The sequence below is a fragment of the Daldinia childiae genome (genome assembly GCF_008694065.1).
Source record: "Daldinia childiae strain JS-1345 chromosome Unknown Scaffold2, whole genome shotgun sequence".
Classification (NCBI taxonomy): domain Eukaryota; kingdom Fungi; phylum Ascomycota; class Sordariomycetes; order Xylariales; family Hypoxylaceae; genus Daldinia; species Daldinia childiae.
Genome location: NW_022984643.1, coordinates 1,669,192 through 1,691,200, shown reverse-complemented (window position 1 = coordinate 1,691,200; position 22,009 = coordinate 1,669,192). Strand labels below are relative to the sequence as shown.

Sequence of the window (22,009 nt, the reverse complement as noted above, 5' to 3'; positions counted from 1 at the left end):
ATGAAGCCTTGGGAGATTTCTTTTTTTTATAGATCGTTATGAGTCGCCTATCTCGAGCCGCGTGGATGTACATACTTGTCGGCATTTATTTCTTAGTCTCTCATTTAAACAATACAACACACAGTTAGAACTTCTTAAGATGACTTCCCTTTGACCTTATTAAGCAATTTGTATAAGATTGGCACACCGAATAAGAGAGTTGCTTATCATATGTATCTAAGGTAGGTAGACAAGGAAGTAAACCCGAACCTGATATTGACCCCCTACCATACAGATTAATTTAAGACGGGCTAGAGGATAAAAGACAATTGAATGCCGAAAGCATCTCGTAGATGCCTGCGCTTTCATTTGTACGTAACTAGGCCAGGCCCCGAGGATTCGTAGACATCACAAGTCAATAATAATATACATTCTATTTCCTTATTTCAGTAACACATTCGTTACTTACCACAGGGTCTTCAACCCGATATTCGTCGTCACCAAGTCATAAACCTCAGTCACTCATCATGCCGCTATTAAAACAATCGCTCGTTACACCTCGTCGCCAGCCACGCTTTCATATCCGCCTCTCCTCCGTCCGCTTGAAACCGCGCCGCCCAGCCCTAGGTTCATTGCAGCTGGACTCTCGTAAATTTCCGTGTAGTTGATCCTCTCGCCGTTTAACATCGCATCACCCGTCTCCCTACGCCCGAATATTGGTGCCGGGTCGCACCAGAAGTCGCGACAGTTCTGCACCAAGCCCTTGTTATAGGGGTTACGCTTCTTCCGCGTTGTCTTCCCGGTAGCAGCGCCCCGACCTGTTGCCGTTTCGATGAACGTGTCGACACCGAGGAGCCTACCCCACTGCTTTAGGAAACCTTTGTGCTTATGCGCATGCGCACCTTTACCGGTTCCTAGCGGGTCGGCAGCCGCGGATGGGGGGACTGCAGCATCCGGATGGTTCGGGTCGAGGGGCGCTCCGGTGCTCGTGAAGGCCGAGACCAACGATGACGCCGAGCCATCTTGAACACCGTACATGTTTTCGTACGTGGTCATAGCACGTGCGACCTGGACGAATTGGACGAAAATAAGCATGCCCACCCACGTAAGCTGCAGCGTCGTCCACATGCCGAGCAGTACTGTATATGGATCACCATTGACAACCGCACATATAGATTCCGCCAAGATGAAGCATTCTCCTTTAGAAGCCGATTTGGGGAGCTCAGAAAGGTAATAATACAGTAACCAGTCGATAGAAACGATACCGAAGACAAGGTTGGCGAGGTAGAGGAAGAAGTGCCTGTGATTATTAACGCCGACGCAGTTATTTACCCAGGGGCAGTGACTATATCGTGTGAGCTGGCGCCGATGCGTATTATGTAGACTTTTGAATATGGCACTTACTGGTCATGCTTCGCAACACACCGTTGACATCGCCTGCAGTGTTTACTCCTCAGAGGAGTCCGAATCATGCATGTGACGCAAAAGTTAGATTCGTCGAATTTCCACAAACTTAACAAGTCGTCGATTACGGCTTTCTGTTCGGCGATCCCGTTGAGCTTAGGAACGTATCCGGGGTCAAATACCATGCACGCAGCATAAAAGTAACCCGTCAAACTGTAGAAGAAGAGAAATGTGAAGTTGAGAAGCGGATGTTGCGAAAATGTCGCTGAAACTGGTTAACTTGCCATGTTGAATACCGGGTTGCCAAGAAATTAAGAAACTTACCAGGGAATATCGTCAAAATCCACCTTACGCCTACCAAGAATAAAGATGCTGCAAAGATTCCAGCTAGCCAAGGCTAAGGTCTATTAGTGATGCATCATACTCATTGGGCCAAGAATACCTACCGTTTTGTGCAGATGTCGCATATCTGGGGGGGCGTATTCGAGAATCTGATTCGTAATCCACTGAAAGCCGAATCCTATCACGAGTGCGATTGGTATAGACAATAATATAGGCAAGTGAGCCATGACCAATAACTCAGTAAACAGCAGCGGGACGGGCAAGAGAAACAAGGATTTGTTCATAAACCCGCGCTTATCCTTGAGGAAGAAAGACGATCCAGGCCACCAGGGAGTCACGACATGCCCGTCCTCGTCATAACCGCATTCTTTCAAGGCTCTATGCCAGGCGTTGACGGTATTGAGATCCTTCGCTGTTATCGCTGGAGTCTTCCCCGTGCCCGTCTTCGCGAAGCGGTCCGAACCGTATTCTAGAAGCTTAAGTATACATAGTGGTGAACCTTTGACCAGACCCCAATGTAACGCCGTGAAGCCTTGTTCGTCGGTCGCATGCACGCTCGCACCCCATCGCAGGAAGAGGTCTACGCATTGCGGAAAACCCTTGTACGCAGCCCACATGAGACACGTATGCCCATAAGCATCGGCTACATCGACGGGAATACCTTGGTGTAGTAATAATACTACCAACAAGACGTTTCCGCTAAATGTCGAGATGTGGAGAGTATTGTAACCTTGGGCGTCGGTAATGAGAGGATCGGCGCCGTGTTGAAGGAGAAGGTTGACGGTATAGTAGTTTGATCGTTGGGCGGCCCATTGCAACGGCGTCGCGATGCTCTCTCCTCCTTTCTTATTTATGTCGGCGCCTTTCTCGATGAGGAACTTGCACATCGCATACTGGTTGTTGATAGCTGCCCACTATGAGGGATCGTTAGTAAAGTGTCATAGAAAGGGATACGCGTGGACCAGCGCATACGTGCAGCGGCGTGATGCCTTCGTCGTCCGTATAAGTCGCGTCAAGATCCGAAGACTCGAAAAGCTTTTCCATAGCTACTATATCTCCTACTCTAGCAATCTGCATAATATCCGGTTCGGACGGGGGCGGATCGCCGCTAGGAAGGTTACCCATCTCCATCTCTTGCGAGTTAAGCTTTGGAGCGGCGGCAGGGCCTTTCGAAGACGGCTGTATCGGAGCGCCGACGGGATTTGCATTTGATAATGCGTCTTGGGCCATCTCGTGTGGCTAGTCCTTAAGAGTTTTAATAAGAAGGATGGTCGGGTTGCGAGATTCGAAGGTCTTCCGAGATATTAATTAACAAAGAAACGGAAAGAAAAAAATAAAAATAAAATAAAGGTCTAGTTGAATCGAAGTATCGCGAGAGACCGCCAAGGAAAATGAATTGGCTGAGAAGAAGAATGAAGAGTTAGGCACTTGTATTTTTATACAATTCAAACAGAATAGAGGGATTCAGTTAATAATGGTTCCTTACAAATTTGATGCCCAATTCAAAAAGACAACAACATCATCATCATATTATTCTTTGGTCTTAGACGAGTAACTTAGTAAGATACTTCATTAATGTATAGGTAAGAGGTAATGATCTTGTTTGGTTGCCTCGAATTATCATATATCAGATCAGGTCAGCAAATCCGCGTCAATTTGTTACACTACTACGTAAAAACATCCGTAACATTTTGGTGGTGGTGCCTTGCCGTTCCAGCCGTCGTCAGTGCTAAGCCACTTTCTCTAACTGCAGCATTAAAAATCTCTAGCCACCATATTTAATTGGTTGATACGCTCTGGCTGATAATAGGTACCCCGGCTTATCGAATACGTACCTCTCCCGATGGGACGGTAAATGCGTTTAAGCTAAAGGTTCCCACTAAGACTTGGCATCGAATGATGACACTGTAACCCAACGAAGTTAATCGTACATACCGCAGGTACAAATTTCAACATGGCACGATAACCTTAAACTCCCCATGTATGACCTGGCAACTTTAAACTTTACCTAGGAGCTGTTTTTCTTTTAAATACTTTCCTATATAATAACTCTTCTTCCCTCTATTCCCGTTCCTTTTCGCTGACATTGCAACATTGCAGTACCTCCAGCGAAAATGGAGGTTCTCAAGCAACTCCTCGAGTACCTCCTCACACCCTCAGCCGAAATCTTCATCGTCGGCGCCCTCATCGTCTTCCTGCTACCAACTATCGTACACTTCTACATCGTTCAAACTACGCCCTATACATCTCTCCCGTCCATATTACTTGCAGGACCTCCCGCCGGTGGCAAGACCTCTCTCCTCACCCTACTTGAGCGTGGCGACTCCGCTGCCGCAACGCACACCTCGCAGGTTCCCCAGTCCGTCGAACTTACCGTCTCCGACGATCACGGCGCTACTACCTTTCGAGAAGCTGCACGCATCGACGCCCCAGGCTCTCACCGCAAGTTTCTACTCGTCGACACCCCGGGCCATGGAAAGCTGCGAAACCAGCATGCCATGACCCATATCGCCTCGAATACCCTGCGGGGCATCATATACGTGCTGGACGCCGCTAGTCTAGATGACGGCTTAGCGGACGCGGCATCCTTCTTATACGACGTGCTCCTCGCACTACAGAAACGCACGGGCGCTGGGAAGACTTCAAAAGCACCCACCGCGATCCATGTCCTCATCGCTGCGAACAAGCTGGACCTTTTCACAGCTTTGCCCGCCTCCCTTGTCAAAAGCAACCTCGAGGCCGAACTTGGCCGGATAAGACAGTCCCGGAGCAAAGGGCTGCTAGATTCAGGGGTTGGCGTGGATGAGGTCGGGTCTGAGGAACAGGACGATTGGCTGGGCCAATACGGCTCCGAGAAGTTTTCGTTCGGTCAGATGAGGGAGTTCGATATTGAAGTTGACGTGGTGGGCGGGAGCGTCCTTGATGGCAAGGTAGACAAGTGGTGGGATTGGATATCGGAAAGAATCTAAACATCGCTCTAATATCTAATAATTCTGGGTTCGGCGGGTGCGGCAACATTACTACTGGTTTCTAGCAGTTCGCTTGACCACGCCATTTCCACAAGGCTTCTTAACGTATATTTATATATTCCACCGAGAGAAGGCTTAGCATTAATATCCTCTTAAGTACCTATATTCACATGAGACTATCACTCATTCGTCGAGCTTGCGGTTATACAAGATGGACTTATCATATCGGCATCACCGACTTGGGTACCTCACGTACCGACCTCTTATTGAAACCTCGGAAGCAGAGTCTGCATCCATGATTTACTGGATATTAATGCCAAATATCAAAATATCATACAGCACCCCAATATCGCAGCTTATTGTGTGAAAATGACTTCAGTACCGTAACACGTAATCTCATTACGACAGCGTATTCTACAAACAATGTCTATGTAAATAACTCGAGTGAATAACCAATTCCGTCTGCAGACGTTGAGTCCACCATGTATAGCCCACCCAAGTCTAGATTATTGAGTTGGTCGATCTAAGTTCCAGATGAAATTCGACCTTAGCGCCATGCAATGACTTGTCTTCAGTCACGTAGTAGCGGACAACAAAAACCACCACCGTAAGATAAATCCAACCTCAATCAAACTTTAACCTGCTTGACCATCCAGGTCAGCAAGTCAACCTTGGTGACCACAGCGACAGGCTTGCTGAGCGCTTTTGCTTTTCCTTGGCTAGGTTCGATGACAACGGCAGCGCTATTCCACTCGAAAAACCTACTAAGCTCCGTGATAGGCGTGTCAAGCGTGATCTCGACAAACTTGCGGCGCTTGCCTCCCTTTCCTTCTCTGGGGTCGGTAACCACCTCGTCTATCTTGCTAAAATCGAACATGACATCCTTAACCGGGCTTTGCCCACTAGCTCGTCCGCGCGATACGTAGCTGAGGAGATTGCCGAGGGTGACGAGACCCACGAGCTTGCCTCCAGCGCTGGCAAGAACCGGAAGTTGATCGTAGCCCTTGTCACGCATGGTCTCGATAGCCTCGGCGCACGGGCTGGTGGCAAGGACTGAGAGGACCGGTTTCAGTCTTAGTGAGCGAACCGTTGCTCCAGAGTAAAGGTCCTCGGATTTCTTCTCGGAATCGACATTAGCTACCGCTTCCTTTGCCGCCGAGTCGGCAGGCGGTAAAAGATCATTAGCTGCCAGCCAGTCGTCATCCGCAAACTTCGTCAGATAGCTTCGGATGCTATCCGGTAGAATGACGACGACAACGTCGTTCTTACCCAACCCGAGATCCTTGACTGCTTTCAACGCAGCACTCAGCGCACTGCCAGAGCTTCCGCCAACAAGTAGCCCCTCTTCAGAAATCAACCGTCGCGCAAGCTTGAATGACTCTTTGTCGTCTGTCTTGTACCACTTGTCAACTTTTTCTCGATCGAGCACATCAGGTATGAAGTCGTAACCAATTCCTTCGACTTTGTACGGCTCATCGCGGTGCTCATCATTAAGCGCCTCGGGCAAAGCCAATATGCTTCCTTCGGGATCGGCAGCCACAACTTTGATATCCTTGTTATGTTTCTTCAACCCCTTTGCTAACCCCGTAATGGTGCCACCTGTTCCGGCACCGGCTACGATACATGTGATCTTGCCGCCGGTTTGTTCCCAGATCTCCTCGGCCGTGCCAAATTCGTGGGCGAGCGGGTTATTCTCATTTGAGTATTGATCCAATATGTGCGCGTTGGGGATTTCTTTAACCAACCTCCTCGCCACACCGATATGACTCTCGGGGCTATCCCACGCCGCCTGGGTCGGTGTGCGGATGATGGTTGCGCCTAGGGCTTTCAGCACAGAGACCTTTTCGGCAGACATCTTTTCAGGTAAAGTAATAATAGTCTTATATCCCTTGATCGCGCCGACTAATGCTAGACCAATACCAGTGTTTCCACTGGTGGGCTCGATTAGCGTATCGCCAGGCTTGATACGGCCGCTTCGCTCAGCCTCTTCGATCATCCGCAAGGCAATGCGGTCCTTGACGGAACCGCCAGCGTTGAAGAGTTCTACTTTGGCATATACTTCGCTCTCGATGCCAAAAGACTGCGGGATCTTGTTCAGGCGTACTAAAGGCGTGTTACCGATTAGTTCGGTCGCGGATATGACCGTCGCGGCATGCGGCGGGTTATGAGGTACTGTGCCATTCGTGATAGTCATGACGGGCAATATTTTAGGATGGTAGATATTAGTTATTAACAGGAATATGAAGAAAAGTCAAAGCAAAATATAATTGTTGGGCAAAAGAAAGAGGAATACTCAAAATAAAGAGGTAGTTATAAGAATTAAAGTTTTGTTCAGGTCAGACGGAATCTCGCCATTGCATTCGGCATGAGGCGAGAATTTGCGAATCCACCCCACCAGCCCACTAACCAGCCCACTACCGCTATGTATACCTCCTAAACAAGCCGACAATATGCGCGCTTCAGGAATAGAGTTGGAAGCCGAGATCAACTAGGCTGGTCTTAATCTCATATCCACTATTATTCCAACTTTAACTTTAAACATCCTCTAAAAATTTAGAGATAGAGGTCACATACCCCAAAATGGCATCGGATAATGGTCAGGATAGAGATATCTTAAACGAAGTAGCCCCGGCCTCTATCTCAGCTCATATCATTGACTTCAACGATACGGACGTAAAAGAGTATGCGGGCTACTTCGTGATGACTATCAAAGATGTCCTTACACCAAGTGAATGTGCAGACCTTCTTAAACTCGTTAGCCCGCCTAACGATGCCCCCTGGCCTGCCGCTACAGTAACTGCTTACGATGGCTCCCAGATCCTAGACCTGAAGTCTCGTTTCTGTGATCGAATCTTCTACACATCCCAAGCTCTCGCTGATTGTCTCCTAGAGCGCATACTCCCACGTATACCCCCTAATGTAGTCACTTTGAAAGACGCACCTGACATTACTGGTCAATTCCCCATAATCCATAATGAGACGTGGCGAGTCTCTCGGCTAAGACATGAGCTGCAATTTTTAAAATACGGCCCAGGTCAATACTTTAGGCCGCATTGCGATGGGCAATTCGTTGATAAAGACGGGGCTAGGAGCTATCTGACCGTTCATCTATATCTGAATGGCGACGAGGGTGTGGAAGGGGGCGCGACGAGATTCGCGGTAGACTTTGAGGATCCTCGGGAAGGAAAATTAGATATTAATCCTACAACGGGAAGTTTAGTAATTTTTCAGCAGAGAGATATGTATCATGAGGGGGTTATAGTGACGAAGGGAACAAAGTACACTATGAGGACAGACGTCATGTATGAGAAAGCATAAATCCTTTAGGCTAGCTTCAGAGACCCTTATGATACAAACATGAAGTAAATAAAAGGGTCAAGATTGACAGAATGGATTGTTAACAAGCGCGAAACAAAGTTGACCACATTAGCTAGTCTTGTCCTCGCTTATACAATGTTGCAAAGTACTTAAGTTAAATATAGCATGATAACACTTCCTTTATAACTCCCTATGAACCTCTTAGCTGGTTCTATAAATTATTACTAAGCTATGAAAACATCATGGTGAAATATAGGACTCTCGGCTATGAAAGTGAAGGTAGATATTATGGTTAACATAAGTAACCGGGATAGGGCAATGCTAATTATTCTCAATGGCCGCTAATACCTACAATGAAATACGATATTCTAGATATCTACCTAGATAAGGGGTGTTTTTACTTCTTAGCCTTAGTATACTATATTTGCATCGCTAATTATTTTTCCACTCGCGAAGCATACCTCAATCTTACTTGTTATACTATACTATGACCATGCTTCTCTTTCTCTCGTTTCTTTGTATTGCTCACTTGCATAACACTTAGACAACTTTGTTTCTTTATACCTTCATAATAACATTGACAAGGTAAATTTTCTTTAAAATTTCTATATTAAGGTACACTACCCAGGCAGTAGTCTCCATTGTCTATTGCCAGCTTATAGAACCATGAAGGACACGCAGTAGTATTTATTACCCCATACAAGTGCTCATAAACCCCAATTAAGTTTATCTACAATAATGAACGCCGAATTGCAGAGCGAGCCCGGTCACCAAGATTGGGAACATCAAGCCCAAGAATCGGAGCTGGACTTCGAAATTGAGGATTTTGAAGAGGATCAGGGCATAGATTGGGAATCATGGTGGCAGATCATCGTACATCGAAACGGAGGTGTGCAAGAAGCCGAGCCACCTGAATATCCAGACGAAGCCTGGAGTTTAGATGACAAGGAGGCCCCCTTCCCCTTTAACCTTAACGGAACATGGTACTGTGCCACGCTGTTAGTGCTAATATTTCTCATACACTTCGAGTTAGATACGGAATGGCTGTTCCAACGCGGGTATAGGTGCTACCTCTTACGCATATCCTTCAGGATAGTTATCACGGTAGCTATCTCTTTCTTCAGCACGTTGGTGTTCGAGGTCATCGGCAATATACTTGACCTGGCGAGGGAAACCATAATCGACATCATATCACTTCAGGTAAAAGCTTTCTTTGTGGAGCGCCTAGGTTGGGGTCCTGTTGACAACGAGGGACGTGCCGATTGGGAAAATGGTGTTCCATTCTACCACGATAAAACGTACTTTCACCAGCCTATTATTGAGATGGTCAGTGATGTTACTATATTGGCTTTCCACTTTGTAATTGCGGTAAAGCTATCAGCTATTCGACAAATAGCGGGCTCCGGCGTTCTTTGGCTAGTGGAATTGGTATCAGAATTGGTACCAGCAGACCTAACCAAGTTTGTTGCGTGCTTACCTTCTTATTTCGCTCTGCCTAGGCCCGAGATAAATGATCCATTCGACGCGAGAACTTTACTCTGGGAGTACGGAGTCCCGTCGTTTCTACAAGTGTGGACAGCAGCATTATTGTACTTGTCTGTCTTCCTATTCATGTCGAGAGCGGAAAAGCCAATCATCCTAGGACTAGGTGGCCAAGACCCCTTTTCTAAACTTGCTTTCCAGCTTCTCCGGGCGACGGCTATGCATCTGTTAGCATACACGGCCTACCAAATTACCTGCAGTTGCGCAGTCGCCGCTCAAGCGCTTCTGTTGCAGTTTAACATAACCGATTTGTATGATTCCTTACTTGGTCAGATATTCATGAAGAGGAGTAACATACAGCTGTCTTTGGGGGCTGGCTTATGGATTATGGTTGCGCACTGGTTGGTTAAGAGCGCTTGTAGATGGTTCGTCGTTATCTGTTGGCCGTTATGGGTTTCCTACGTCGCGTGGCTGTCAATCAAGACGGAAGAATCAACCTGGCAGAACTGGATTGTATACGGATCACTGCTCGACAATGATATGGATGTACTTGATCCGGGTAAGAGAGTTACTGCAAGGGCAATAATGACCACCCTGTTTGGTTTGAAGAGCTCATGGCCAGCTAGAATGAGACTAAGTACGGGCGATGACGTAGACTAGCCGTATTTTATATGTTGGTATAGTATGGTTAATAGAGATATCATTGGGTATTTATCGAATAGTTACGAGATGGATATTTATTGCCGGTTAATTTCTTGATTTATCAAAGGTATAGGAGATAATTCATCACATATTATATTACTTTGGAAACTTGGTATCATTCACTCCTCACCATCTACCACCTCAGGCTCTATTGTCTACCGATGTGTTTACTTCTTTCTTTTGTCGTCTAGATACCGTAAGTTCTTGGTTAATAGATCGTGGTTACACATGACTACAGTATGGCCACAAATATGTCACTATTGCTAACTCATCTATCACTTCACCCCATATGACCATAGATTCGCAAAGAAAATTACCCCAAACTGACCGCTACACCTTCTATTCGAGTAGCGATGCTTTCTACCTAATAATTTAGAGTTGCCTATCTAACTAATGTTTCTATTTCTATTGAACTTATGAGATTTACGAAAGGCAATAGGGGAAAAAGCTAGCGATATGATGTCTTGCTGTATTTGGATCATAGACAGGTATGTTCACTGCCCAGGTCCGGATATTTCAGCCCCATCATAAAGATACTATAAGAACCGCTAGTTAGCAGAACCAGATCTTCCACCTATATACACCATCTATCAATTTCTTCAAGTCGTGACGTCTGATCGTCCAGTTGTTACCATTGCTAATGCCTTAGATACCCCCTCCATGCCCCACGCGTAACGACTTTAGACCCATCATGTAAGAGTGATTGGCAGCTTACTTTGTTTTAGTAGCGGTGGACCCGGACTGGATGCATTTGTTACTTCATGATCTCGAAAATTGACATCATTGGTCTAAGCTTTTGAGCCCCTGGTTTTAGTCCCCGTCTATTAGAGAGAGGCTTCTGGGCACGGTTTATCCCCGGAGCTCCAAACCCGGGCCCCTTTTTAGCGTTGATCGGCCTGGTTTGGGCTCAAGGGGATAAGCGCTCGCCTCATTTTCCTCGGACGCGGGTGAATCGAAGCCAGCTCTCGTTTCGTTTCTCTACCAGCTCACTTAGTCATACCTTCAGCTTATAATTCTATATTAATTCATCTTATGGAAAATTAGTATCCAGTTCGAACACGATGACGTCACCTTTAGGTGTAAAAAGGTCGCTCAAAGTGTCCAGCGGTAATCCTCAGACACAGAACGCGCCGGCAAAACGCGTCAGGCACAAGAGCTCAAGCAAAACGAGCACAGCGGTTTGGGATGTGACCGGCCGCTACACCCTTGGTTGTGCAAATAAGTACCAGCCCGTGGATGCTAACGACTATGTTCTAGATATGCGTTATACGCATACTAGCTCTCATACGTGTCAGCTATATGCCTTCTTCAATTTCCCAAATTTGAATCTTACTGGTAGAATGCGATTATGCCCGAAGAACGCTATCACGTCAAGTTCTAACGGCAAACTATTTCTCTCTGATTTTGAGGCTGCATGTGAATTGGCTGAGGATGTGAGACCAGGCCCGAAATCGAAAGAGTGGTTGATGAGGGTATGTAACCTCAAAGGCTCTTTGTCTTGGCTTATTTTGGGTGTCATAATCACTAATAATGCCCGCTTTGGGATAACATCATTTGGGCATTTCCCCTGATCGTGAGGTCTATGACTAATCTCTTGGATAGTGGCGCGGCGAGGAGGACGGCTTCAGGTTAGGCGGAGAGTCTCGGGCACAAGGCCAGTTCCTGTTCGAAGAGGAAAATGACCCCGGCGAAAACAATAAAGGCCTCCAGATACGCATCAAGTTCTCTATGGTGCACAAGGGCAAGCATTTGATCCTAGAGGGGACGCAGCAAGACACGAGCCCCGAGAGCGACGAGGATAAGGTTGCTGCCGAAGACCCGACGGCGCAAACTGATGCGTCCCGGATGTTAGAGGATTGGAAACAACTCTACGAGCCTCTGTGGGAACAGAAGCCTCCTTCGGATACCGAGGAAGATGAGCGAGAGTTGTTGGCGTTGCAGGATGCTGGCGGACCCCTGCCCAAACCTCACAATAAATGGGAGAATCCTCGTACGGGAAGGGTCATTTCGACGAAGAACAAACCCGGCCCAATCCCCGGGTTTATCGTCAACGCGGGTGCGACATCACGCTATCTTGAAGAGCGCCCCGATTGGGCTTGGAATATCATGGGAAAGTATGAGATCAGTACCATCGGACTGACTAAGGCTTTGGGTGTGTCCGACGGCAAGCCTGTGACTATGACCATGACGATCCAGATGGATAATAATGCGAAGCACCAAAAAGCCGGACGACAGCTCTGGGCTATAATCGAAGCTGGCGATTTACTTGCCCTTGCACGTTTTCGACCGAGCCCTACGCCTAACAGTCTATTAGAAGACTCCTTAGAAGTCTTTGAGAAAGCTTGCGTCTTGAAGCCGGGAGTATGGGTTGGCCCCAAGCCGCAAGGAACTCAAAATTGGGAGATGCGTTGGAGGGGATTCTCGGACGCCAGCTTGCAAACGATGGCAGAGGATGGTATAGGGTCGGAGGTTATATTCACTAAAGATGACCAGGGAAAACTAATATTTAGAGGCAAGATGAAAGTTGAAGACGAGAGCTTCCTTGTGCTAGGAACCTGGGTTGCGCCTACGGAAGAGAGGCGCCCTAGCGCTCCTACGGTCAACACCGAATGGGCAAAGTATTCCAAGGGGAAACCTGCCATAAAAATACGGAGGCATCCGGAACATATCATTGTCTTAGATAAATATTGTCAATCCACGCTAATCTGAGCGGCTTCGTGCTGGCGCCTTAATCTAAGCTATGCTTATAATCACTTAGTTATACCAATAGTAAGTACCTTTAGATTCCTATATATTCATCTACTGGCTTGAGAAGGTTAGGTTAAGCCTAGCATTGGATTGGATTTCACTTCTTTAAAGATCTAAAGGCATATCTTATGCATAGGTAGGAGGTAGCTATATAATACTGGGGAGAAGAAGTTTAAATATAAGCTTACACTGATGTCGTCTCATTTTAATTAGTAGGGTCATAAAATTATACGGCATTTTCGTACCTATTATTAGGTACTCGTAGGTATTCACCTGTATTAGATGTATAGATGAACAATAATGAAACGCTAATCACATAGTCCTCGTACAAGAATTCCAGCTCAAGACTCCAGTTAGAATCATCAAGATGAAGACCGTCCATAATACGGACGATATACCGCCATGGTGTCATTGCAGTCTATTAATTAATTAGCGTCGTCGACTGCGTGTAAAAAAAGAAGAACATTGAATCTGCCTTGCCAAGGCGCCCCTACAGTTGAGCGTAGCTTTGGACATAATTAGCGTAACGGCTCGCTTGAGGGAACGCTGTGAGTGGCTGGTTGAGCCAAGTTGGTTCTCAATCGGGAATCGGCTGAACAATAGTCTGCTATGCGGTATGGGAAGCGAAGCGGGCGAGGCCAATCAGATGCGAAGCGTCCACTTGGTGCGGCTGAAAGAACCCTACAGCTGGCTAGGACAGGCACCTGACGGCGGGCTCTTTGCGACTCCTCCTCGCGATAACGACCTTGGTTCCTAGTTCCTTGGCTGAAGCCCGATACTAAATGGCATTTAGGCACAGATGCGGGTTGTGAGTGACTAGGAGACCCTTCGTGGATATCAAGGCTGATCTGGACCAATGCGGGAAGGGGGAGGGAGGGGGAGTGGAGGGAGCCGTCTATAAAACTACCGGGCTTGCGCTCGCGAGAGGACAGTGCTTGATATTTCCCCAGAAGATCTGGTAGGCCTTATAAAATCTTGGGTCGAACAGTCTATCGCACGTGCGGCTTAGTATCCAACATCTTAAAAGCGACAACCCTCGAATAGGAGACACGAGGTCGATCAGAGAAACTACTACGTACCTACTTAAGGTAGTTACCTGTTACACGACAAATAACAGAGTCGAGACTTGGAGCAACCATTCAAATGGAAGCGGCAGACGCACATAAGAGAGGGGAGGTTATCATCCCAACCCCGAAATGGTTCATAGCGCTTCGAGTGCTCCAAATCGTCTTAGCCCTCATCGCGGTCGCCTTGACAGGATGGTGGATCCACGGGTTATACTATGATGAGCTCGGCTTCGTTATCGTCTGCGTAAGTATTGACCTTTTTTTTTTTTTTTTTTTTTTTTCGGAATTTCCCCTCCTTATATGCCTTCTCGTGTCCTCGTCCTCTACCCCCCATTCTTCCAAAGCGGATAGGTTTAAAACTAACACTATTCTCCTACCGAACAGGGCTTATTCACTTGGATCATCGCTGTGTACGCCCTCTTGTCCGAGAAGGTATCGTCTTGCCGCCGCGCCTACAATACGTGGGCGATCCTCGTGCTCGATGGGCTCATGATAATATTTTGGCTAGCAGCCATGGGTGCCACCGCGAACCGGCGGAGCAAATTCACCGTACCCGTTACTGCAAGCTGCGTCAGCGACGGCAGTACGATTAACAGCGGTCATTGTACGGTATGGAAGCGCGCTGGTGTGGCTACGGATGGGGCTCTGGGCGTTCTAAGCGGAATAGCTGGTGTCTGCGCTCTCGTAATGCTATTGTTCGTCCCTACGTTCGCTTACGTATGCCACTATTTCCGTCTCTCGTTTGCCGGTGCTTCCACCAGCGACCCTGAGAAAGCCTCTGCTGCGGGCACTGCCACCGGGGTAAATAATACCGGCGTTGGTGTACAGGGTGCTACAGAGCTGCAATCAGGAATTCCACCGCAGAACTATGCGGCGAACCAGTCACAACCGCTCTTGCACCAGCAACCTAATCAGCAATGGACCCAGCAAGGGGCATACCCCCCTCAGGCCGGCCAACCGCAGTACCAGCAGGGCCAGGCATATGACCCCTACGCATCGCAGAACGTCGGATATACTGGTACGACAGGCGTATACCCTCAGCAAACTGGTCAGCCTGCGCAGCCATACAGCCCTCAGGGCACGCCTGCCCCTTATAACACGCAAGGCACACCGGCTCCGGGGCAGCCGTACCAAGTACCTTACCAGTCGAATACGCAATAGCTAATGCCAACAAAGCGCTTGCTTCTTAATGGGGGTGTGTTTTATAAGCGACACGGTGTTATGGCTTTGGTTTCTCATGGTGTATACGAGAATATTTGAATAATACGCATTTAACATATGTATGAGCATGATCGATCTAGCATAGATTTAGTTTCTAAGGACGGGGTTTTAACCTTAGAAATGATTATACATAAATCCATGCTCATCATCGTTATCATTAACTATCGTAAATGAGTCCAAGATGTATGGTACTACTCTAAGCCTCTCTTATAGATCTTTCTTATCGTGAGATCATGAAAATCTAGCGGCTAATAATGCTAGGTAAAGGCGTTCTACTTGATGCCTTCGCCTAGATCCCAGATGTATTCCTTCAGCATCGGATGTCGGGATTGAGAGCGCATCTTGTGATATACGAGCTAAAGCCAACTACGCTCCCGCCATGTCTACCATAGCCTGCGGTAACGGGGCTTGAATCCAGCATGTCATCTATCCACTTCTGATAGCGCGGCTCGGCATCCAAGACGCTTCGGGCCATTCCTAGAGGAAATAAATATAGGCAAGCTTGGTCATCGAGAGCGCTACATTGCTCATGGTGTCGGCATTGCCAATCAAAAACGCGACAAATTTCGATGGCGGGGTCTCGGATGGAAAACGCGGCGCCGGGCTGATTTAACGGCTCGAACGATATGTTATGTGATAACGCTGGTGATTTTGGCGACAGAGCTGACGAGGTAGCAGCATGTCGTGCGCATCCTTGTATAATGGATTTCGCCTGTAACGGGCTGACTTTCCATAGGAGAGTCATCAACCACATCAGAGCAGAATTATAGAGCATGATATCATTGGCGTGCGCAGAGCGATCGAACCGCAGGCGACCAAGTTCTTTCGGACTGCCACTGAATTCCGAGTTTGTGGGAGAAGGGGTATTTGATTGCCACGCGCATTTGTCTACCGAGACGTATTGACCATGTTCGCGTTGCCAGTTCCAGCGCCAGCGGAAAAGTTTCTCTAGTTGAACAGCGATACATTCGCATAAATTCTCCTGGCAACTCAAACGCTTGTCTGAGATGAGAGAAGGGGTTGTGGAGTTGTCCTCTGGACAATAACTCATGCTGTCAAAGTGGGCATTCTCTTCTAGCAAGCCTGGTATGGCGACTAAGATGTCAAGGAGACGTGACTGCTGGGGCTTTGCGTAAGGGTCTAATGCGTATGGTATGTCTTGCCAGCACGGATCTTCGAGGAATATTCTTCGCCTGGAAAATAGCGAGGCAGTTAACTATAAGCTGTTAGCGACTCAATTCGTGGGTGTCAAACTGAATCGCGTACTAGCGTGGCCCTGGCAGCTTCGAATGCATTCCTTAAGGGCTGCTGCTGAAAAGCACTTGGGCCGCACAGCATTAATACTTTCTCAATCGCTTTGAGATGAAAGAACGCAGCAGTTCTATCTGTTTGAATCGCCTAGGTAGTATCATTAGATTAGAGGCCTTTAACTTAGGTTTGGTGACGACTTACCGAAACCATCATCAGGACGAGTATAGGTACCACTAGCCTTCGGTTGTCGTAGCCTGCAGCGCTATCTCTGCGAAGCTCTTCTGCTAGGATCCTCAGACATCTTCCGTATTGAGCCGCTCCCTTGAGCTGAAGTTCTTGTATCCTATTATTTAAACCGAAGCTCAACTGAGAAAGGGCCGTCACAGCATCAAGAGAGAGGCCACCGAGTTTACCCTCGGATGCTTGGCTGAGCCAAATAGTTCCATATGACCTCCACACGAAGTTTCCAAACATGTGAGCAGTACACATATCTCTTTCGAAGGCATCTAGACTAAGTTCCGGCACCGGCGCGAAACTTACAGGCACCGGCTGCACAACGCCTACGAACTCGGGCATATGCAACCGAGATGCAGGAACCGGAGCTAGAGAAGTGTGTCGCCATTGCGTAGCTCTCTGATAGCCTAGACATTCGAAACCTGCCTTGATGCAGCGGTAGCATTGGGGTTTTGCCTCATCTGTTCTCAAGTTCAATAACACAAACTTATCAGATTAGACCTATTCGACAAAGAGGGGTTTTTCTTACCGCACTTGACTCTCCTCTTACGACACGTATTGCAGCCTTTACTCCTACCAGCTACTCCAACCATGATGTGCTATTATATATGTGAATTACCTAAGATGATGATGCAAGATATAATCAAGTTGGTAGTCTTGCGGGCCGAAGCGGGGAAACGTTTGCGACTTTAGAACGTGCCGGGTTGCACTTTTTGAACCAGACGAATACCATGATATAGAGGCATAGCCACAATAATGAAACATGTAAAATAGGCGTGGTAGTTCATATAAAGTTCCAGGCGTGGCCATTCATTAGAGAAGCGGCTGTGCCCGTTTAATCGGGCACATTTCAGGAGATCTTAACAGAGTCGGAGGTGAACTCCAATTCCGCTCGGGTAGGGTCATGACAAAAATAGTCGAGTGAAAAGCGAGATAAGCCAATGGGTGAACTGTCAGTGATTAGACCCGTTGCTACATCACGAGTGCGCTAGATCTGCAGTAAAAGGGTTGCATTACGACGTTACCCCTGCCCCCCCGGTGTTGGATACTCGCGATACCGATACCGTTGGCTAATATACCGAACGCGGCCCCGCTTACTATCATCAACTCAATCATTGATAGTTACTGTATAATAACGTACCTTAGGTAGGTAGTTTAGATTGTTTAAGGGATGGTAAGTTATATTAGGCCGCCGACGATATTCTACCTTAGGTACCTAAAGTAGGTCGATAGTGGGTTGGGTCTCTGTTCTGTTCCGAAGCTATCCAAAGAGTAAAAAATACTTATTGAGGTAAGTATAATTTAATGTATGTGTACCCAAGTTAATGTAATAAATAAACATTCTATTTTCTATAACACAACAATACCCAGGCAAACGGCTCAGCTTCCCGTTGAGGCCGAATAGTCGAAAATACTTTCTTGTAAAAGGATTCTTTGGGTAACACAAGGCGTAGTTTGACGCGCATCGCTTATTTTTTTTTCTCCTGGGGATTAGTATATGTATGTAAGAAAAATGTAGAGAGGTACTTGGAAACCATCTACATGTTAGGTAGGGTACCTAATGGAACTTTTGTAAATATTGAACCAATGATATGAGGATAGGTTAAGAAAATACATGTTGTAACGCATAGGGCTGGACGTTTCGGCCCCTGGATCCACTACCTCGTGGTGTTCCCATTTAGCGTTTACACTTCTAAACCTTAGGTAGGTGCCTACCTACATGTAGGTACATAACCTTTCTAGCTCAGGTCCACCCCCACACTGATTATGCCGGTCTCCGGTAGGTCAGCATAAAGTTGGCATAACCTTGCGTGGTTCACCTGCAGCAGCGCTTCTCTCTGGTTCTGTACGACTACAACGCTGAAAGACCGCGTGATTCCTTACTTACCATCAGAAGCTTCAGCTGAATTACTCTGTACGACACCACGCCACAGTTGCCTACAACACGTGTGGTATGAGTACCTACATACAAAATAATAGTAATATATATTTCAGGGGCAATTTCCATCTACTGTAACCCTCTGGGGGATGTTCGAGATGCAGATGGTGGCTTATGTATCACTTCGTAATCCTCCGAAGGATTCTCAATCATTGATAGCTCGTTCTCTTACATATGGTTGCGACCGTCGATGGAATACGCCGTTAAAAAACCGGCTTCCCATATACCCCCTAAAGGATAACGAGAATAGCGAGGATGACAACATACATATAACCCAAACGGTGCTGCTACTGTAGCGTTGGAGAGGCTATGTAAAGAAATCCCACAGCTAGGAGAACTAATAGAACTGACAAGACAAATAATAAAACTGATGGAAATATAATATCTAATTGCTATTTTGGGGACAATCTTATTATAACGTATTATTTATTAGTTAGGTATATTATTATTATTCTATGCGTTTGGTTTACTTGATGAGTCGTGCACGGACATCAATTGCCGTGTCGTCCAATCGTCTTCATCATCTTAACTAATCGTTGTCGAGCCAAGCTATCTAACAAGCCTTTGTTGTTTTTTTCCAGGCCCCGGATACGAGATGGAGAATAAAAAATCGCGTTGGCTCGAATCAGCTCAGCTCAGGCCACTCGCGCGGCCGGGAATGGTCTCACAACAAACCCGTATTTAAAAGCTTTTCTCAGCCCAAAAGCTGAATGCACGAGACATTTCTTAGGATTCATTCTAAATTGTAACCTCAACATTACATTACATAACAATAACATTCGTTACTCTCAAAAGCAGTCTATCATATAGGTACTCACTCGCAACGCCCGCTCCGGAAATCATTTCAAACCCGAATACCGAAAATGGCTGATTCTGCACCTTCCCCTACGCCGTCCTCTTCGGGTTGCGGCGCACTACTCTACGTCATCCCAGTGCAAGACGCTGCGTGCGCGCTACCCGCGACGGGCAACAACACCGACATCTTGGGCGCGTGCTGTGGTTCTGCCGACGTAGTCTCCTACTATGACGGATGCGGACTCTACTGCCTCGCCGCGGGCCAGACCGTTGGCGACCTTACCAAGTGTCTAGGCAATAAGGGGGCCTCTCCTGGGAATATCTTCTGCAACCAGAATACCACAGCTACGGCCACCGATACGGGGGCGCCTCTGCCTACCTCGGCCAGCGCTAGCATCGTCGTCACGCATAGCGGCGGCTCGGAGCCGACCCAGAGCGGCGACAGCGACAGCAGCCCGAGCTCGACAGAATCTCCCGGTGCCGCCGCTGGCCTCCGGCCCGAATACACTACTGTGAGCACCCTAGGTTTTACAATCGTAGCTCTGCTCTTCTCCGCAACGGCGTTCGGTGCCTTGCAGCTATAGATTAATAGATGGAGCTGAAGAATTTTTTGGGCGTAACAAAAAGGTGGAAATAATGGGAGCACCACGTATATAAACCTCCATCACGGATGGGTTCCAACGTGTTACACTTGGGATTTACAACGTCTAGGTTTACCTTATTAGGGTTATGACTAGTCGTAAGGGGGAGTTTGCCTTTGCATTCGTAGCCTAATATATAATATGGCATTCTAGTTTGATAGTATCAAATTAAAATACTGATAGTTAGCACCGCCCTTGCTTCGGCTGAAAACTTAATACTCCAAGTTCACCTCTAGTGTAAAACTGCATCGTAGTGTTTAGGTAAGGGATAATCTATGCTGCATTCATTACAAGTCAGGGACCGTCAAGAGTTCTTGTGACGTTTATAATGTATTTTATTATAATACAGAATCCCATCCTGTTCCCATCGAGCCTGTAAGCACCATAACCTTGCCCGGGCTCTACTGAAAGCAAATATGCGAAAAGGCCCCAACTTTTTGCCTCCTCTCAAACTAATACGATGGTATAAGGAGACAAGCAAGTTGCTTCGACCATGCAGTCCAGAGTATTCGCGCGACTCCAGTGCCGTCTCAACTGGAATAAAAGGATGAATAGTTACAATTAAAAACAAAAGCACAATTATACGTTGCTGTGGCGGGCTCGCTTGCGTCCACTTCCTGTTGCCGGATGCAGCTTGTCGTTCCGCTCCCGCTTGAGCTTCTCGTCCAACACGCGAGCTAAAATGCGTTAGGGTCACGATCTCCCTCGTACAGATATTTGAGCAACTCGGAAACTTACTAAGCACATCGTAACCGAACTGAGGATATTCCAAGCACAGCGAGCGGAATTCTTCCTCTGCCTCCGCACGTAGGGTGTGGCTGCGGGTAGCCCAGAAGTTGGCCACGGGAGCGCGGACCGTCGTATCTTCCTTGTTGGTATATTGGTAAATGTAGCGGGCATATGTGATCTCCCCCTTGGCTGTCGAGTTTACGCAGTGAATCTTGCTGCTCGCGAGGCTCTTCAGCTTGTCCATCCCGAACTTCTCGGCCAGAGTATACACGCGCGCATGCTTCAGGAGCTGCTCACCGGTCTCGTCAACGGTAGGGATAGACGGGTCTTGTTCTAGTAGTCGCTGGCCAGGAAGCTTCCTAGGGAAGTAGTCGCCGGTGTAGAGGAATTCTAGGAAACAGCCGACGGCGTCTAGCTCCTCGGTCGCGAGCTCTATTTGTCGCGGCTACGGAAAGGTATTAGAAGATGATAAGATAGGGGGTTATAACAGCTAGCAGGATGGTGTTAGAGGGACGTACGCTTCCATCGTCAGTGAAGGCCGCGCAGGCATCGGAGAAGAAAGGGCTTTGAGTAAGGAGGGCTTGGTGAGCAGCGAGGATAGTCTCCGTTTCGCCATTGCCGACAACCAGAGTCACGACAGGACTAGTAAGATAATTTATGAAGCTAGTACGCGGTTCGATATCAGCACCCTCAACGAAGGGTAGGTCTCCGCTACTATTTCTAGCAACAGTTCCCTCAGCCTCGTCACCCTCGGCCATTTCGACATCGGCGCCCGGATTGCCTTGCTGCTCCTCGACGACATCCTCAGTAAATTCTTCTGCCATGTTCGCGGTCAGGCAGATATATTTTTGGATATGCGATAGGTATATGCGCTGTAACTAATGCTGATCAAGGAATGTTTTGGTTCTGCTGCAAGCGTGGATTATAGATTGTAAATTGTAGATTACGGCTCAGCAATTGAAGTACGAGACGTAGATGGATCAAGATAAAATCAATGAATGGCAAGATAGACAAGAATTGATTAGCGTTTCTGAACGAGAGTATGTAGTAATTAGATCTGTGGTCTGTATGTGAGCACGAAATACGGCTAAGAAAGAATATTATCGCGGTTCCCAGCGGCGCAAAACGATTGAATCAAGGACCGCTCTAAAAAGCTACAAGCTAGGGGTAGGTGGGATAGTGTGGTTC

General features: G+C 47.3%; 8 protein-coding genes across 9 annotated transcripts; 4 read left to right on the top strand and 4 right to left on the bottom strand.

Annotated features, from left to right (window-relative positions):
* Window positions 1–531: 531 nt before the first annotated feature.
* GL218_01376 (Palmitoyltransferase AKR1) lies at window positions 532–2,955 on the bottom strand (the record flags this gene model as incomplete). The annotated part of the gene is made up of 5 exons (XM_033577842.1): window positions 532–1,324; window positions 1,384–1,648; window positions 1,708–1,780; window positions 1,830–2,639; window positions 2,698–2,955. 5 exons carry the CDS (start codon window positions 2,953–2,955, stop codon window positions 532–534), a joined length of 2,199 nt encoding a protein of 732 aa, XP_033437799.1.
* An 884-nt stretch (window positions 2,956–3,839) lies between these two features.
* Window positions 3,840–4,694, top strand: GL218_01375 (Signal recognition particle receptor subunit beta; the record flags this gene model as incomplete). Its single annotated transcript, XM_033577841.1, has 1 exon — window positions 3,840–4,694. One exon carries the CDS (start codon window positions 3,840–3,842, stop codon window positions 4,692–4,694), a length of 855 nt encoding a protein of 284 aa, XP_033437796.1.
* Window positions 4,695–5,322: 628 nt separating this feature from the next.
* Window positions 5,323–6,888, bottom strand: GL218_01374 (Cystathionine beta-synthase; the record flags this gene model as incomplete). Its single annotated transcript, XM_033577840.1, has 1 exon — window positions 5,323–6,888. The coding sequence occupies one exon, from the start codon at window positions 6,886–6,888 to the stop codon at window positions 5,323–5,325; it is 1,566 nt and encodes a 521-aa protein (XP_033437797.1).
* Window positions 6,889–8,750: 1,862 nt separating this feature from the next.
* GL218_01373 (uncharacterized protein) lies at window positions 8,751–12,905 on the top strand (the record flags this gene model as incomplete). Its single annotated transcript, XM_033577839.1, has 2 exons — window positions 8,751–9,338; window positions 11,799–12,905. 2 exons carry the CDS (start codon window positions 8,751–8,753, stop codon window positions 12,903–12,905), a joined length of 1,695 nt encoding a protein of 564 aa, XP_033437803.1.
* Window positions 12,906–14,087: 1,182 nt separating this feature from the next.
* GL218_01372 (uncharacterized protein) lies at window positions 14,088–15,172 on the top strand (the record flags this gene model as incomplete). Its single annotated transcript, XM_033577838.1, has 2 exons — window positions 14,088–14,255; window positions 14,396–15,172. The coding sequence occupies 2 exons, from the start codon at window positions 14,088–14,090 to the stop codon at window positions 15,170–15,172; spliced, it is 945 nt and encodes a 314-aa protein (XP_033437804.1).
* Window positions 15,173–15,542: 370 nt separating this feature from the next.
* GL218_01371 (putative transposase tc1-like protein) lies at window positions 15,543–17,310 on the bottom strand (the record flags this gene model as incomplete). Of its 2 annotated transcripts, XM_033577836.1 has the most annotated exons (4): window positions 15,543–16,448; window positions 16,499–16,630; window positions 16,685–17,178; window positions 17,247–17,310. In XM_033577836.1, 4 exons carry the CDS (start codon window positions 17,308–17,310, stop codon window positions 15,543–15,545), a joined length of 1,596 nt encoding a protein of 531 aa, XP_033437800.1. The 2 variants fall into 2 exon arrangements, with proteins under 2 accessions (XP_033437800.1, XP_033437801.1); XM_033577837.1 differs by lacking the exon at window positions 17,247–17,310 and having other exon boundaries at window positions 16,685–17,059.
* A 2,209-nt stretch (window positions 17,311–19,519) lies between these two features.
* GL218_01370 (uncharacterized protein) lies at window positions 19,520–20,035 on the top strand (the record flags this gene model as incomplete). Its single annotated transcript, XM_033577835.1, has 1 exon — window positions 19,520–20,035. The coding sequence occupies one exon, from the start codon at window positions 19,520–19,522 to the stop codon at window positions 20,033–20,035; it is 516 nt and encodes a 171-aa protein (XP_033437802.1).
* A 636-nt stretch (window positions 20,036–20,671) lies between these two features.
* GL218_01369 (uncharacterized protein) lies at window positions 20,672–21,645 on the bottom strand (the record flags this gene model as incomplete). Its single annotated transcript, XM_033577834.1, has 3 exons — window positions 20,672–20,769; window positions 20,831–21,266; window positions 21,340–21,645. The coding sequence occupies 3 exons, from the start codon at window positions 21,643–21,645 to the stop codon at window positions 20,672–20,674; spliced, it is 840 nt and encodes a 279-aa protein (XP_033438774.1).
* Window positions 21,646–22,009: the final 364 nt, after the last annotated feature.